Genomic DNA, 13,555 nt, shown 5'->3' on the forward strand with positions numbered 1-13,555 from the left:
TGCATATACCTGACATTATTCATACATGTTCACTTATCATACATGTATATATGATCATATGTTGCTCATGTAGTATGAGCAGATCTGTTGCAGATCCCCAGTGTTTAATAATCATTATACCTTACGTATTACATCAGTTCGAGTATGTGCATTTATTATGTCATTTATGGTGTTTAATAATCATTATACCTTACGTATTACATCAGTTCGAGTATGTGCATTTATTATGTCATTTATGGTTATGTACATAATTCCTACTTGTGAGACTGTATACTTTTGATCTCCTTATACATTTGACCATGCACTACCATTTATCTATTACAAGCTGAGTCATTTGGACTCACTGCCATGTTGTACTTTATTTTCCTCATGTAGTAAGTAGATGATATAGAGTGGCTTGAAGAATTTTGACTAACAATCCCACGTCACATTTGAGAACGATTTTCTATGTTATCTTCTTCTGCTTTATTGACACTTTAGATTTTGGACTTGATTATGTAATAATTTGACTTGGTTGTGGATTTTAGTCTTGTGGCTAACTTTATTCAGTTATATGATTTGTTGCGTTAAGCCAGACCAGGTCGCAGTCATTTATATTTTTTAAGTTGTGTGGGTATTGTGCAAATTCCTCTATATTGGTGTTGCTATGTTTTGCTATGTTTTATATCTTTTGCTATATATTTGTCTGTGTGGTAGACTCATATAATTTTGTATCATACATTATCACTAAGAGGTATCTGTTGGACAAGTATATCCCCGGCCATGACATGCATGACTCCAACACTTGAACTAGTGTGTAGATTAAAACCAATAAAAATACAACTCTATGTTTATTTGGGAAGTCTCTCCTTTGATTTTTCTCTTCTCAATTCATGGACACTATTTCTTCTCTCTGACTCCCCAACAATTCTAGAGAAATCTGGAGATCATCTTCTATACTTCTTTGATCTTCTTTTGTTTTTCTCTCTTTTATTAATGCCAGCCAGAATTCCACTGCACAATCTTATAGGCATTGAATAGCTAGCACATGCTTAGGATAAAATTTCAAGAGGTGAAAAAGTTAAACCTTGAATAAGGAGGTTTTCTTCGATTAATAGATAATGTAAAAGAAAAAAGAAACAAGAGGCAAAGTTTGTTGAAGAAAATGGAAATATTGTTAATGCAATCATGCCTTGAGTGGTCAAGTTTGACCTTGCATTTGATGTTTGGACAAAGTTACAATTTTAATCTAATACATGTATCAACTCACATGAGATATGGTATGCACACAGAAACAACTAAGGTTGAAGATTGGTTCGACAGCTTTAGAACATAGAAGGATAATATAGAGAGCCTCCAAGGGACTATAGGACAAGGAGAATAAGGCGCAGCTGAGATAGAAAAGGCGAATTTGTAGACGAAAAGTGAAGGATGACATATGAAGAAAGCCGAGAGCCCAGCATTTGAGAGACAAGTAACCTAACAAGAGATGGCCTCATGGAGGAGTTAAGATGTAGAAATTTTAAGTGAGTTGAGAGTTTAAGAGACTTGTATATTGGAAGGGAGTACACTTCAACTTAGGCGAATAGTAGATCATTAGATGGTCGGATGGTCGTAATCGACACTTCAGTTGAGTAAAAGTGTTCTTTAATCGACTAGTGATTTAGTCAACCAAGTAGTTGACGCAAGTTGTTTAGTAAACATGATATTTCTATTCGTGGTTGAGACAACTAGGCAATTGATTGATTTAAAGATAATCGTCTAATGATGAACTCCAATCGATGGATGATAGTTGAGTTGACCAAGTAGTCAACTCAAGCTGAACCAGTAAATTACATGTTTTTGTTCGTGATTGAATCTACTGATCTAGCAACCGTGAACTAAAATTTTAGTCGACTGATAACACAGTAGAAAAGTTGCAGGTAGTCATTGATTTGACAAATTGAATGACAACGGTTGGATTGACTTAAGGGCTATAGAAGAATAATTGTTGGTAGATTGGAACGATTGCCATTGGGAAAATTATCAATTGATGGCAGATCAAATTAACAAATTAATAGCATAACAGCAGACCGAGAACTAAAGTTGAAGGAAGACATTGGAAGGATAAAAAAGGACCACAAGGAGAGTTTGAAGATAGCGTTCAAGCTTATTTGCATTCATATTCTGAGCTCTTTTGTGTAAGTTTAAGCCTTAATCTCCTTAATTTATTTGTTTAACTTATAGAGAAGATTGAGGTTTCTCCACCTCATGAATAAGTCAAAGAAGAAGAAAAGCTAGTGAGGCTTTGGAATGTGTCTCGCCAAGAGTCATAGCATTGAGATCTTCGTAGGAATATAGGGAAAGAATAAAAAAAGCAGCCCGGTGCACGAAGCTCCCGCTATGCGGGGTCCCGGGGAAGGATTCATTGTACGCAGCCTTATCCTGCTTTTTTGCAAGAGGCTGTTTCCAGAATATAGGGAAAGAATGGGAGTTGGAATTATTTTTTCATATCTATCCTAATTGACAAGCCTCACACTAAAGATTATTTTCTCATACTCGATAGCTAGAATCTAAAGTGGCGAGGACACAGACAGAATAGACATAGAGATGAAGGTGCAACCAACTAGTACAGTGCTCGGAACTCATACCCTGTCAGTCACCCTGTCAATCCTTGAATCACAAATAGACAGAATTATTAATAAATGTTGTGGAATTGGTACTGATTTAGTGAGCATACTCACTGATAAAATAATTCAAAAGGAATTCAAGTATGCAGAACATAGAGGAAAGAGACAGAGTGATTAATAGATTTATCCAGTGCCTCTTACCAATGCAAGAGACCCTTTGGCAAGAATAATATTGGTAGAGAATAATATTGGTAGAGAATGATGGTAATGTTAGAGAGATGAGATCATACCGGATATATGCTAAGAAGCTAAAATCAAAGATTTGAAGGTATGCATCAATAGTGCAATACATCATCTCTAAAAGCCATATAAATGGTAGGTTGGAATGAGGAATTGATGACGGAATGAAGCTAGAGGAGGCAAGACTATTCCTCAGCAGAAATAATGACAATCGGGTCAAAACTAGACTAAGTGCTAGTAGAGGATTCAATCAATGGAGGCAACTTTGGACAACATGAGCATTATGAAAGGGATGCCCAAGTGGGTACCCATGTAATATGTAGTATGTTTCCTTCACATGTCTAGGCTTCCCACAATTAGTGCAATACCTAGTATTAAATTGGAAGGAAAAGACATGCTTCTAAGATCTGACAGTTCACTAGTTTGAGCTTAGAACACAACATAGAAAACATAATTGCTAGCTTCTAGCTTGTCAACATGATTATCCATAATGAGAGCATCCAACGGCATACATATGGTCTCTAAAATCAATGGCACAAATTTAAAACTAACTAATATGGGTAGGCATCACCTTGTTGTATTAGCATAGCTAGAAAAGATACTAATCACCTCAAAAGCATGAGAAATGTAACCTATATATGAATCTCATGTCTCACAGCAAGAGAAGCACTAAAAGATGTCAATGACCATAAAAGGATTAGCAATTGTGAATCCACCCTCTCCCACAACCGTATTTGACAACACTTCTTGTTAGGTGATCCAACTGTCATTGAAATATAAACCACAACTTAGCACAAGAAGCATAATTCCTCCCATCTGTGGTAATAACCATGGAACTCAAGAGGCTTGGAAATACCAATAGGATGAAAGAATGATAAACTAAAAGTTTGACACTTGGAATTGAAGAGCAATCTAAATCATAATTTTTATCGGTAGAGCACGACACTGAATAAAGGAAATAACATCAAAAGAAGAACAGCTTACTTGATTGATAGTTAGATAATGACGAAGTGATGCAAGTCAATTTGCAATTGGAACCCCATATCATTAAATTGTTGATTTACTTAAAAAGAGATGGAGATGGATCTGCTAAGCTATGAGTTATCCCAAGGTATTGGCCAACCAAGTAGCAGCAAGCATTGAGTTATTAGATCACCCGCTAGGTTCTAAGAATCAGGAACAAAGATCGTGAACTGTGATCTAGGAAAAGCTGCATGACAAAAAAGATAGCTCATAGTAGAAGCATAAGCTCTGGTACCATGTTATGTTTGGGGGAAATCATTAAGATAATTTCCTTAGATACTCCCCTCTACCTTAGTACCATTAGCACAGGAGAGATATCATTTCTTTGTCAAGATATTTAAGCACAGAAAGCATATATAACTTATACAATTTAAAGGTTTTCATGTAGAGGTCATTAGCACAGGAGAGGTAGAATTTTCTTTCAGTTAGGAATCATTTAAAGTTCCTTTCAAAATAATAAACCCACATCACCTTTCATTTAATTTTCCACTTAAGAAATAATATGCCTTATAGATACATACAAAATAAGGCTTAACTTTTGAAAGTGGCATAGTTAGCATGATCAAAAGTGAAAGACAGTAAAACAGGAGTTGAACAATAAAAAAGTAACAGAGATTTAAGTCAAAAGGTAAGTTTCTTAATTAACCTAGCATAATTTAATCCAGTAAATGCATCACGCCTCATCTTCTATTTTTCATAAGAAAACAGAAAAAAATAAACTCCCCATGCTTGAGAAAGCGATACTCAATGTGTTCTACCAAGTAATATAAAAATTTCTTCAACAAGTGGTGGAATCATAAAAAGGCTCAAATACAATCATGCTAATGCAAACAAAGAAATAAATAATGCAAAAAAAAAAAAATTCAAATTGGCACATCCAGAATAAAAGAAAATGCACAAATAACTATTTAAGATTGAAGTAGTTGCAATAAATTAAAGTTTTGATTTGTTCATCGTTTGGTAATTAGAAAATAATAAGAGTATTTTTAAAAGTTTATTAGTTTTAAAAAGCCAATACAGTTTTTATTTACGATAATTAGAATTTTTATTAGGATAAATTAAGTCTATATTTTATAAAGAATAAGCCTTATAGTCAATTTTTCATGTATTAGATAGTAGAGTTAATACAATTTTCAATTGCTTTTTCTCTTGGTGAGAATCGCTAACTTTTCTTTAGGTGAGAATTGTTTATCTGTACTGCATCAATTGGTATCCAATCCGAAATCTAGTAGTTCAGTCTCAGAACTAATTATCATGTTCATTCTTCATTATCTTCAAGCTTGAGCATCAACCCCCCTCTCCCTACCCTCATCCACGACTCTTCCCATGATTGCTCTTCTTCAATCAAGTTCTAAGTAGACTCTCATGCCCTTTCCTCATCTTCGTGCATTGCCAACCTCACTACCGCCCACCATAAAAATGTTATTGTTACAACAATAACAAATTTCAAAAAAGAAGGGGAAAACCAACAACAAAAAAAAGAGCAAAAATAAAAAAGGGAACCCTTTTTTCATTATCATCAAAATTATAGTGGTGATTTTGGTCAAAACTACTCCAATTGTAGTAGTTTTGATCAACCCTACTCCATGTTAAAGTAATTTTGGACAAAATTATTACAGTAGTATCTGATCAAGTTAAACCAGGTTTAATCAATACTTAAGCAGTTTTAACTAAAATTACTTAGAGTAAGTTTGAGAATACTATAGCAGTTTTAACCAAAACTAGTACAATAATGATAAATGAAAGGTATTTTGCGAAAGAAAAAAAATAGGATGGGTACCCTTTTGATATTTTTTTAACATGGGGTGCCCTTTTTTGATGATAACGAAAATAAATGACATCTTTTGTTTTGTTTTTTTTGGCCCAAAAAAATTATAAAAAGTTACAAAAGGGGAGGGGGGCAACAAAAAGTTGAACAATAAATGTGAAAACAAATGTTGAGAAAAATTATTATTATGCAAAAGTAAAACACTTTCATCTTGTCCACCATCTCCATATTCCACCACTACTTCCTGCTCCCTATTATTGTGCATCTCTACCATTCATCTGCTTCTGTAACCAACTTCTTCATGCTAACATTTGACGCCAATCACCCTCCTTAACATACACCTTCCCTCAATCAATTTCCGTAGCAACTTCAACACGCCTTCGCTCGCAAACATCACTGTCACAATCACATACAATAGCCACCATGAAAGCATTCAACATAGCCACCTCCATCCAGCAAAAGAGGCAACAATCATTGGCCACATTATTACCCCTATCTCTCATTGTTCTCGGGCAACAAATTTTTTGCAGACTACAATGCAACCTCCATTGATGCCACGTGTGGCAACTTCTATTTGACGTCGAATCCCATGCTCTCCCTCTCCCTCTCAGGGCTATTGCACATTGATCTACTTCAACTAGCTAGCATCTCCTCTTCCTCCAACAACATCAGCAACCAAAGCGGCACTAGAATAGGAAAACTAAAAAGAATAATAATAAAAAAGAATAGTTGTATTATATATATTAGTTATATATACTAGCTACTATATATGTACATAATAATTACCATATTATTTGTACAAATTAGTTAATATATATCTATTAGTTACTCGCTAGCTTCCGCCGCGCCGGAAACCAGCGAGGCGGAAGCCCTAGGCGGCTGGGCCGCCTAGGCGGTCCTCGACGGTCCTCCGCGGGCTTCGGCGGGCTCGGCGGGCCAAGCTTTTTAAGGCATGTTAAACCCGATTTGTAGGTATTTGGCAGGCGTTCGTTTGTTTCATCGCCCCGACTGTTCGTCTTCCCTGATCGCTCCCTGATCGCTTGCTTCCGGTAAGTTTTGTTTCTGTTCATTTTTGTTTCATCGCACTTTGTTTGTTTCTCAATCTTCGTCGCGGCAACACCGGACGCATCGCAGGTGTCAGACGCTGCCGGAAGCTTCGCCGGACGCGCTGTACGCGTCCGGCGAAGTCCGGCGTTGCTTTGAGCAACGCCGGTAGAGTCGCGATGCTTCTGGCTGTGCCAAAAGCTTTCCGCGCGACGCTACCGGCGAAGCTTCCGGCAGCGCCGGAGCCCTCCCGCGAGCCGCCGGTGGCGGCCCGTGGTGTCCGCGCCATCGCGCGAGTCGCGAGACTCGCGACAGAGACGCGTTCTTTTTTTAATTTTTTTTAGATTTAATAAATTAAAACAAATCCTAACTCCTAACGGGGATAATTTTAATAATAAGGTTGAGTTCATAAACCCTAATAAAATTAAGATCCCAATTAAATATATTTAAAATTTATCTTTTTTATAATAAATATTATTAATTTATATAAAACAAATTTAAATATATAAAATTATATATAAAATTCTAATAACCATTATTAATTTATATAATCATATTTAAATATATAAATAATATATTTAATTTTTTTAAATAAATAATATTAAATATTAATTTATATATTAACATATTTAAAAAATTATAATAAATATTATCATTTATCACTTTATCAGATTTAAAAATATAAAAATATTTAAAATTAAAAAACATATAATACATATTAATAAATTAATAAATCATATTTAATTATTTATAAATTATAAATTTTATATATTAGAAATTTATATTAATCGGATTTATACATATTAAAATTATATTAAAATTTTAAAAATTTTAATAAATATTGTTAATTTATATAAATCATATTTATAAATTTTATATATTATAAATGTATATTAATCGGATTTATAAATATTAATTATTAAAATTATATTAAAATTTTTAAAATTCTAATAAATATTATTAATTTATATAAATCAGTTTTAAAAATATGAAAATTAAATTAAAATTTTAAAAATTCTAATAAATATTATTAATTTATATATAAGTATATAACAGATTTAATAATATAAAAATATATTTAAAATTAAATTTATTTAAACAAATATCTAATAAATTTTATTAATTAGATTAAGATATATAAAAAAATATTCTCAGACTTGTTAATGACTTAATGTTATATTTCATATTTTCATTATTTTGTATTGTATATTTGTATGGTATAATTAAATTTTATTATCATATTATGTCTTGTTATATATAATTTTTTTTTCCTTCAGATTATCTGTTATCAATGGCAAGCAATCCATCTTCGACAACATCTGTCACTCAACCCGAATCCGGAATTCTTAGAAGAAAATCAAATGACATCGGATGGGAGTTTGGGATATTGATTGATCCTAAGAACCTCGACAAAATTAAATGTAAGTTATGTGGAAAAGCAATGTCAGGAGGAGTGTATAGGATAAAGGAGCACATTGGAAATATACCTGGAAATGTATCGGGTTGTCGAAAAGCTTCTCAAGAAGACAAAAATAAGTGCAAACAGGCTATTTTAGAAGGGAGGAACAGAAAGAAGAACAAAATAATGGAAGAACAAAGTTGTAGAGCAGAGGTGGCTATTTCCGTAGATGAAGAAGAAGGTCTTGAAATTGAAGGGATGGATGGAGTTAAAAAACCTCTTCCACTTGGCCCCATGGATAGATATGCATCGGTAATTGCTCCAGAAAATGCAGGCTCCAGTGAAAGTAAAGTACTTCGGCAAAAAAATATAAATGAGGCTCTTTTCAAAGAGAGAACTCAACAAGTTCAACAATATGTTGGGAGATGGGTTTATGAAAATGGAATCTCATTCAATGTTGTTGATAATGATAGCTTCAAGCAACTAATGGAGGCAGTAGGTCGGACCAGGATTCAAGCCTCCAACTCAATATCAACTTAGGGAGCCACTATTGAAAGCCGAAGTTGAAAGAACAAAACAATTGCTGAAGAAACATGAAGAAGAATGGGCAAAGAATGGATGCTCGATCATGACAGATGCATGGAGTGATAGAAAAAGAAGAAGCATCTTAAATTTGTGTGTTAATTGCAAGGAGGGTACTACATTTTTAGAGTCTAAGGAGTCTTCAGAGGAGGCGCATATACTGAACTTATTTTTGAGTATGTTGACAAGTGTGTTGAACAAGTAGGAGCTCAGAATATTGTTCAAATTGTTACAGACAATGCCACCAACAATATGGCTGCAGCTAAATTGATGAGAGAAAAACGACCTGGGATCTTTTGGAGTTCATGTGCAACTCACACTATTAATCTCATGCTTGAAAGTATTGGCAAACTTCCACGATATAAAAAGGTGATTGAGCAATCCAAGGCTTTTACCATTTTCATCTATGCTCACCATAAAACTTTATCATTGATGAGAAGTTTCACGAAGAAGAGAGACATAGTTCGACCAGGAGTTACCAGGTTTGCATCAAATTTCCTCACATTGCAAAGTTTGATTGAAAAAAAGCTAGTTTAAGGGCCATGTTTACAAGTGATATGTGGGAGAAATGTAAATGGTCAAAAATAAACAAAGGAAAATTGGCTTACTCTACAGTGATGAGCATGAGTTTTTGGAATGGTGTAACACTTTGTTTGAAAATATTTGCTCCTTTGGTAAGAGTTCTTCGATTGGTAGATGGAGATAGAAAGCCATCGATGGGGTTTCTATATGGGGAGCTTCTTCAAGCTAAAGAAGATATCAAGGTGGCTCTGAATAACGTGGAATCAAATTATCAGCCTATCATAGTCATTATTGAGTCAAAAATGAAGGATAGACTTGATACATCATTGCATACCACTGCATTTTTGTTGAATCCTTATTTTTACTACAATGATAGTTCGATTGCTCTTTATGAGGAGGTCGCGATGGGGATTTTTGAATGCATGGAAACTTTGCATGCCAATGAGTTAGATTTACAAGATACAATTATTAACAAGGAATTTCCAAAATATAGAAATAAGACTGGGTTATTTGGAAAAACATTGGCAGCAAAAGCATGTGAAAAAAATGATGATACATTTGATCCATGTGCATGGTGGAGTATATACGGTGCTCACACACCTAACTTGCTAAGGGTGGCATTGAGGATACTTTCATTAACTACAAGTTCATCTGGGTGTGAAAGAAATTGGAGTACATTTAAAGGAATAAGTTTTAAACTTTCAGTCTACTCTTTAATTAAATTAGTTATAATTTTTAACGTCTATACTCTATATTCAGGTACTAACTATAGTATTTACTTTCTCTGTTTTTTTAGATTCACACAAAGAAAAGAAATAGGTTGGATGCCAACAGGTTGAACAATCTAGTATTTGTCCAATTTAATGCTAGATTGTTGAACAAACAAAAAAGAGAAAAAGAAAGAAATGTTGATGTCCTTCTTGCAAAAGATGCTTCAAATGCACAAGGTTGGATTGTGGATGGTGGGGAAGATGATGAAGTTGAACTAGGTTCCGGGCTCACTTGGCAAATGGTTGATGAAGCAAGTGGAGCAGATGAAAATCTACAACCCCGAAGAAGCTCCAGAGTGAGAGAACTCCATGAAGATGATTTTGAATCCGAAGAAGAATACGAGGATCACAATAATGATATTGAGTTTGTGTCCGATGAAGAACAAGTTATTGAAAATTATGGAGAAGAAGAAGCAGAATAAATATGAGTCTATGAGAAATTATTAGTTGTGTAATTTTGAACTCATTTTGTTAAGACATGATTTATGTTATTTAACAATTATATTTTGCTTAGTGGTTACTAGTTCACAATGCATTGTAATCTTGAATTGAATTATTGCTACTATTTTCCAATGTTCTACTGTTTATTATATGATTATGATAACTTACTGCATGTTCATTTTTTGGTATTGGAAAGTATGTATTTATTTCAGCATACATAATTAGATCTTCATTGTTATGAAATTGTTTAAGACAACATTTAGATTTACATATAACATTGTCCACAGTCCACATGAAACAAGGGATACCGAGGAATCCGCCTAGCGGCGCCTAGTCCCCGCCTAGGCGGCCTAGGCGCTGGTATGTCGCCCGACTAGCGCCTAGCGAATTTTAGAACCTTGAAATTAATTAAAATGCTTGTTTATCTGTTAGCTTATTTAACCTTATGTTAAATTTTTAAACTGGAGAATATGCTAATATGCTATGAGAAGTTTAAACATTTGTTTTTCTATGTTCATTTTGCTACAGATTTTATAAAATTATCTTCGCCATTACCACCTTTACATCATATAATTTCAATAGAGGCATAAACATCATTCTTGTCATACAACAACGTCCAATATTTCTTACTCGTTGGAAAGGGCAACCAAAAGAAATATCTTAAAGTTAAATTGCAAAAAAAGAAACAAAGCGCATTGAATTCTTTTTCATTGGAAGAGGCATCTAAAGAACAAAAATAACGATGAAACATTGCTAGCCAAAGTGTTCCATATGTTTGGAAGAAAAGTCGACAACTCAGCTGGAGTTAAGTTCTCCTCGGTGGAGGAGAATAATAGAAACAAGAAAATAAATAATGCAAAAAAGAAAATTATTGTGAAGATAAATTGAAAAGAAAAAAAAAAAGAAGAATATTTGAGATTGAAGCAACTGTAATAAATTAAAGATTTGATTTGTTCGTCATTTGATAATTAGAAAATAATATAATAATTTTTAAAAGGTTGTTTAAATTTTATAGTTTTTATTGGAATAAATGGAGCATTTATTTTATGAAGAATGTGTTACTGTCGATCTACAAAAAGAGGTTAGGATCTCGTGTGTTTGACAGTTTGAATTAATATAATTTTTAACTTCCTTTTTTCTAGTGAGGATCGTTAACTTTTTTGGGTGTGAGAATTGTTTGTTCATTGTGTTGCATCAATTAGTATCAGAACCGAAACTAGCAGTTCAGTACTAGTTACCCCTTCCATTCTTCATCTTCGACAAGCTTGAGTGTCACCCCCAATCCATAACTCTTCCCATGGTTAATAGAAGATGGGTGTCGAGGACTCAATAGAAGTGAATTGATAAACCAGATTAACAGTATCATAATCATACCAACAGCATATTGAAACACCATAAGCAAACAGTGTTTATGAGTGTTTTTCAAATTAAGTATAGGAAAAAGAAACATCTTGACGAACATGGCTTGATGATGAAGATAGGGATGAAACAAACTAAAACCACTTCATAAACTTCATGGTTTTATCGCTATTCCCTTAGGAGGAGATGATTATTCAGAAATTTCCAAGTACAGCACTCATAAAAATCCACAAACAATACAATCTAAAGAAAGTTTGATGTGGGAATTCATAATGCAATTATCTGCCGCAATGTGGGTGTCCATCTGTAATACCTTATGAACACATGCAATTCACGATCCGACCCAATGACCTCAGCTTGTAATTAAAAACTCAACCCAACGAAATAAAATTCGAAGGCAAGAAAGTAAGAGACTAGAGAAACAGAAAAAGAGCACTCACAGCACAACCACCACCAAGTGGGAAATTTTCATAGGAATGAACCACCTGCTCCATGCCGAGACCCTGCGTGTGACCGTGGAAAACCACCGACACTGAGGAGGGCGGTACTCCGTCGTAAGAATAAGACGACGAATGAAGCATCGCGTGTCCACCATAGTGGCCACTAACATCAGCATTGTCCGGGAAACGGAGGTGGACGGGGTGGGCGTCAGACTGGAGCGGAGCCTCAGGAGCAGGGTTGGCATAGGGGTTGGAGTCAAGGGTGGGGTTAGGGTTAGGGTTGTGGTAGTAATGGTAAGTCGAGTAGGCAGCAGAGTGGGGAAAGTGGTGTGGCTGGGCAGAGGGGTGTTGCTGTGCGTAGTGGAGATAGGAATCCGGGAGAACCGGTGCTTCCGCCATGGCTATGGCTGGTGCCCCGGGGGCGACCGCGGGCGTGGCGAACGCAGTCTGGGTGGTCGCTGCCTGAGGTTGAGGATAGGGCCAGATATGGTTGGAATCCATGGAAATCGGCCGCCCAACCCGAGGTGATGCAAGATATTATTCCTCCAGCGCTGTGATTTTAGATTGCCGAGAAAGAAGAACGGTACTGTCAATGCCCAGAGGCATTATCACTTTTAAGAGGTGGCAGGGACTCGTAGAGCCAAAGCCAGGGCGCATTAGATCCTCCCTGGCCTACCCTAAGGCTAGTATAGTTGGCTGTAATATAATCCAATTTGTAATTATGTTTTAATATAATTAAATTTATAATTCAATGTAATATTTGATGATTTAATATATATAATTTTTATTAAAAAATAATTATATTTTTTTATTTGATGTTCATTAATTTTTTATAAGAAATGTAATTCGTATTATTATAGAATGATAAAAATATCCTGCGATTTCTACCAGCGGCCACTACACCTCTATTGGATCTTATGGTAGCCATCGGCCACCGCGGCCGACCGCCGCCAGTCGTCGACGGCGGGCAATGACAACGCCCAACGGGGCAGCGACAGCAGGCTACGAGGGCGTCGACGCCTGCAATTAGGGGATGTTGGGCTTCTGGGCCGCCCATTGCAAGCGCTTCTCGATTTACCCTGGTGATTGGTGGAAAAATTTCGTAAGACCGAGTCGGTCACCTCAGGGCTAACTGGGTTTATCATTTTTTTTCTATTTAGAATTTCATGATAAACCCAGCTAGCCTTGTGGTGGTCGGCCCGACCCTATAAAATTTGTCCATCGACTGCCCGGATAAAATCAGGAAGTACTCACGGTGGGCGGCCCAAAAGCCCAGCATCCCTTAATTGAGACCGGTGGAAAGTTTTCATGGGACTGGACCGATCGTCCCAAGTTCGACATTACTTGACCTTATTAATCATTTTTTTTATTTAGAATTT

General features: G+C 35.4%; 1 protein-coding gene across 1 annotated transcript in view; it reads right to left on the bottom strand.

Annotated features, from left to right (window-relative positions):
• Window positions 1–12,853, bottom strand: part of LOC121969815 (zinc finger protein 346-like) — a 29,132-nt gene extending 16,279 nt beyond the window's left edge. The window contains exon 1 of the mRNA XM_042520073.1: window positions 12,177–12,853. Within this exon, the coding sequence (XP_042376007.1) occupies window positions 12,177–12,677 (501 nt within the window). The 5' untranslated portion in view covers window positions 12,678–12,853. The remainder of the gene's footprint in view (window positions 1–12,176) is intronic.
• Window positions 12,854–13,555: the final 702 nt, after the last annotated feature.

Source organism: Zingiber officinale, chromosome 4A (assembly GCF_018446385.1).
Source record: "Zingiber officinale cultivar Zhangliang chromosome 4A, Zo_v1.1, whole genome shotgun sequence".
Lineage (NCBI taxonomy): Eukaryota > Viridiplantae > Streptophyta > Magnoliopsida > Zingiberales > Zingiberaceae > Zingiber > Zingiber officinale.